The sequence below is a fragment of the Corvus brachyrhynchos genome, unplaced genomic scaffold, assembly GCF_000691975.1.
Source record: "Corvus brachyrhynchos isolate BGI_N302 unplaced genomic scaffold, ASM69197v1 scaffold144, whole genome shotgun sequence".
NCBI lineage: Eukaryota > Metazoa > Chordata > Aves > Passeriformes > Corvidae > Corvus > Corvus brachyrhynchos.
The window spans coordinates 64,015-68,745 of NW_008237406.1; the positions used below are offsets into that span (position 1 = coordinate 64,015).

Below are 4,731 nucleotides of genomic sequence, written 5' to 3' on the forward strand. Positions count from 1 at the left end.
TTTAGCTTAATCGTCACCTTCCTTGGGGGCACACGCTTCCCTGCAGAGCCAAGCAGGATAACCACACAATTAACCTGTACTTAATGGCCTGTCGATATCTTTAATGGGACAGCAAACCGCCCAGGGTCTGTATTTCTGTTAAGGACATCACTGTGCAGGTCTGAAGCGTGGATTTATATTCCAGAGAGCGAGACTTGTGTCAAAGCAAACACACATGGCTGCTGTCACCTCTTTGGACAAGTATCGAGGTAAATTCAGGACCTTTCCTTGGTCATTTCCTTGAGCAAAGATTGATTCTTTCTATAGTAATAAACATTCTAACTTAAACTATTACACTGAGATAGGCATCACATGGTATTTGTATTCCGTACTGTGGGGGTGGGGGGCTTTGCCTATGATTGCTTGACATCAAAATGACACTAATTCTAATTTCCCAAAATTTGGCTGTAATTTCATTAGTGAAAACTACGCTAATTCTAATTTCCCAAAAGTGGCCGTAGCCAATTGCACCCAGGTGACCTTTTCCCAGTCCTGTCGTTGTGTTTAAGGAATTGAAGGATCAGGCCCATAACGAGAGTTTTCATTGTCACACAGATGGAAACACAAGGATTTTCATCATGGATTTTGTCACAGCGTGTGACATATCAAACAAAGCTTGAATGAGCATTTTAAATATCCAAAGGAATGGCTGTACCCTCTTAGCTATATTCATGGCACATTGTTCCATAACATCAACCAAAGGGGAGCTGATGAAGTAACGTAACTATTTATAACCCTGGAACTAGGTGTCACAGTCGGGATTAACCAGGAGTTAAGAATTTGTGTAAGGTCAGTAACTTTTTAAATTGAATGTCCTTGGGAATATGTTTATTGACAGGATGTTGATGACCTATTGCAGGTTTTCTTTTCAGCAAGAGACAGCTCCTCAGAAAGCACAGATTGAAATAGGAGTATGGAAAATGTAACTCCTTCATGGTTTAAGGCTAAATCCTGTGGGTGGTGGAATAGGCTTCAGCGATTCAGCATTTTATCTTGTTTGGTTTGGTTTCATAGTTGAAAATGCAAAGTTATAGAAATCAGACACTGGCATTGTAACCTGAGATTCATTCCTTACCTCACAACACTGCTCACCCCCTCCAGTAATTCAGGACCTTGCACCTCTGTGGGATCAGGCTTTCTGCCAGCTTTTAAAAGGCACCATCTGAGCTCAGTAAGATCAAAGTTTATTTCAGTGAGATAAATCAGTGCTACTTGAATTGCATTCAGCACAGAAGGCATTTGGTGTTTTGCAGATTTGGGCCATATGCTCATGAGAAAAACTAATAGCTCTTTTCTTGCTAAAAGGAGAATTTTTCTTTCAAGCAAAGTGTCAAGTGGAGCAAGCTGAGGAGGGAAATTTTGTGTCCCTTTGAAGAACAAAGACAACTCTATACCTTTTCTTCCTGCATGGCTGGAGTTCTGGCTCCACTGTGTCCATTACAAAGCATTCAAAGATGAAAACCTAAGTGAAATGAAGAATATAATAATAATTATTGCATTCTTCATTAAAGGAAAAATGAAGTAAAGCACATGAATGTGTCTACCATGTCATATGCTCTCTGGAGAGATTGCCTCAATATTTTTACTTAAGCCCTAGGTTTAAAAAAAAAAGAATAAAACCAACAACACTCCCAGCAAAACCCCCCCCAACATTCAATATAGCAGTGTTCAAGGAATTAAGAACTAACAGTTTGTTAGCATACACACGAAAATCAATAATAAAATACTTATTGTCTTAGGGGAAAAAAAAAACCCGAAAACCAATTAATTTTTTTAAATGTAAACTAACAGGCATGGGGCAAGTTGGTGGCACAGCAAGTGCTACATTTATTAAGTCACAAATAGCAGCTCTGTTAAGGAACAGACCAAGCCGGTGATTCCAAAAGGTTGAGATTAGCACTGATTTAATTCCTGCCTTGAGTTCATGCTCAGAATAAATATCTAAATCTCCATGCTGGAGAAGTATATTTTCAGAACTAGCATTTTTTATTATTATCTTTTTTAATCTTTAAGAACTCATTGTCTTCTCCTACGCTGGAATATGTCTGAATGCAGAGAAGATCTGGAGCCAGGTCCTCAAGAGCACCCTTTGGTGTGTCCACATGGATTTAGGCCCCACTTCCCATCCCTCCTTACATTAGAAAAATGGTTTTGGCAGAACATGTCAGTGAGACTCTGCAAGACTTATGAAAATCACCTGGGTAAAGAGCTTTTAGTTTCCAGGCAGAGGGACCAGGTTCCCAGGCAGTACTGTGTGATTTGCTTGTGCTTCCACTGCCTTCACAAAAAATGTATTGGACAGCATTACACTGCTTCCTGGATAAACTGGAATTTTGTTTTGTTTTCTCTCCCTCTCTGTCTGTCTGTCTCCCTTTGGCCCCGTTTTGGTGCCCAGGATCACTTTCTCTTTGACAAGCCAGTGTCCCCTTTGCTAACATGTGCTGGGATGGCACGTGACTGGCCGGACGCCAGAGGAATCTGGTATGTTGTGAGATCTGCAGAGTCCTGTGTCCTGCTTAAAGATTGTCTTACCAACCTCCTTGCTTGTCCTAACCCTGCAGCCATTCTGGTCCCACACTCACAGTATGTGCAGTTTGCTTTAAAAAGAAAAATGTTTTAACTCCCAGGGCTGAAAGCAACCTTTTCCTTCCAAATGAGCTGGATGAAAAGGAGACAGGGAAGTTGAATTTCCTGCTTCGTTCTTGGTCTGTTCTTAGAGTCACACCTCACTTGACGTACTTTGGGCCCAAATACAATATTTTCTGTGGAGATAAAGGGGTAACAAGCTCTGAGATGAGTGCCCAAACCAGCAGGAGAGGAGGGGGCAGCTGTGCAGTGCACAGCATCTGCATCCACCCTGCTGCACTGGTAGGCATTGCCAGGTGCTTTAATGCTGAAACAACAGGCAAAAAGGATTCTGAGGAATTACCTAGTGTGAAACCTGATCACCTAGGAAACCCAGTGACCTGCTGGAAAACTGTGAGGATTTTTTCATTTCAACAAGCTTCTTATTAGATTCAACAAGGTGCCGATTGTTTGGTCCCCATCTAAGTCTGAGGAAAAGGATAAAGCTTGAGGGACCTTTGTTCCTCATTCATTGCCTCTACAAACAAACAGAAGTACGAACAGCATATTACAATCCAGGGATCTCCTGAATAAAATAGACCTAGGTTTTGGCTTCTTTTACATGTGAAATATCAGGCAAACGGGAAAAAAAAAATTAGTGTGATTGGAACGTACTTCTGTAAGCTACTTCTTGAAAAGCTTCCTTTCTCTTGCAAAAACATGCTGTCAAAAATTGTGCACGTTCTGGAAATCATTTTGCTTTTGATGATTTAGATCCTGTCCTTGTTATGGGCTGCAGAACCATTTCCACCACAGCACCATCAGCAATGGCACACTTTAAATGCATGGTCCTGAAAGCAGTGGGAACACTTGTATAACCAAAAGGGGGAGGTGAGTTAGGCCAAACTCAGACTATTTATAAAACCCTCCCTCAGCATTTGTATGTGGCTGAGGAGGAGGTGACTGGACCTTGCCTGACCCCAATGTCAGGGCACAGGATGTTTACACCTGCTCAGCATTGCACTGTCCAGCTCCAACTGCAAAAAGAAAAAGGAGACGCAGTAAAAGACCAGCTGAAAGTCAGGCTCTCAGTGATCTTGAACTTTCACTTTCATGTGCCTTAAACCTGGTGATATTTCACTGTTGGCACAAATGAGTCTGATCCCATCAATCACCTTCTATGTGCTGTAGAAAGGCAGCAGTAGGAGACTGGCCAAGAGAAGACAAAGCCAGGAAAAGTGACCCAGCACTTCACAAAGCCAGCCCTGATTGTCTGTTTGAAGCAGGAGCGGGTTTTCAGGGGTTCTGTCCTTACTGACACAGCAGGGTCACTGAGGGGTCCCAGACACATCCCTTGAGGGATGCAGACACCCAGTGCTGCCAGGGACACAGCGGGAACTGGGGTTTGAGACTGGGGAGAACAAAACCCTGAGCACACTTTACTTGGCTCCCAGCAGCATGTAAGTGTTTGGGTTTTCCAAGAGCAATAGAACCCTTCCCTGGGGACAGAGGGTGCAGAGCTTGGCTCCTCCCTTGGCTGCACTCTCCTGATGGAGGACCACATGTTTTCCTTGCCTAGCACTACAGCGGGATGATGTGACCAGAAAACTTTCCTCACACTGTGCCCAAGAGACCCTGTAATGCCACAGGCATGAGGGACCCAGTGGTGGAATCAGCTCCAATCCCTCACTGGAGACAACAGTTTTATTATGACATGTTTAACACCTCTAGTGCTCAGAGAGACTGTGGTAAACTGAGGATGCTGAGAATTATTTCTCAGGGCTTGCTTTATAAAAGATTTTTTTTTTCTCCCCTCTTAACTAGGCACAACAATGAGAAGACATTTCTCATTTGGATTAATGAAGAGGACCACACCAGGGTGATCTCCATGGAGAAGGGTGGCAACATGAAACGTGTCTTTGAAAGATTCTGCCGTGGATTAAAAGAGGTACTGTCTCAATGAGTTTATTATTCCTGTTTGTTCACTGTTGTCACCCGTGCTTACTGTGGTTCACACTGAGCTGACATCTCCGGGAACAATGAAATGAAGTCACATCAGTCCACACAACAACCCACATTAACACAGCTAAAGCAGGAAACACGAGCAGATTGCAAGCTGAGTTGTAG

The 4,731-nt window shown here is 43.0% G+C and overlaps 1 protein-coding gene across 1 annotated transcript in view; it reads left to right on the forward strand.

Annotated features, from left to right (window-relative positions):
• The window catches only part of LOC103613262 (creatine kinase S-type, mitochondrial), a 13,355-nt gene that overhangs the window by 3,269 nt on the left and 5,355 nt on the right, over positions 1 to 4,731 (forward strand). Inside the window, exons 4-5 of the mRNA XM_017730824.1 lie at positions 2,427 to 2,520; positions 4,429 to 4,552. Coding sequence (XP_017586313.1) covers positions 2,427 to 2,520; positions 4,429 to 4,552 — 218 coding nt within the window. The remainder of the gene's footprint in view (positions 1 to 2,426; positions 2,521 to 4,428; positions 4,553 to 4,731) is intronic.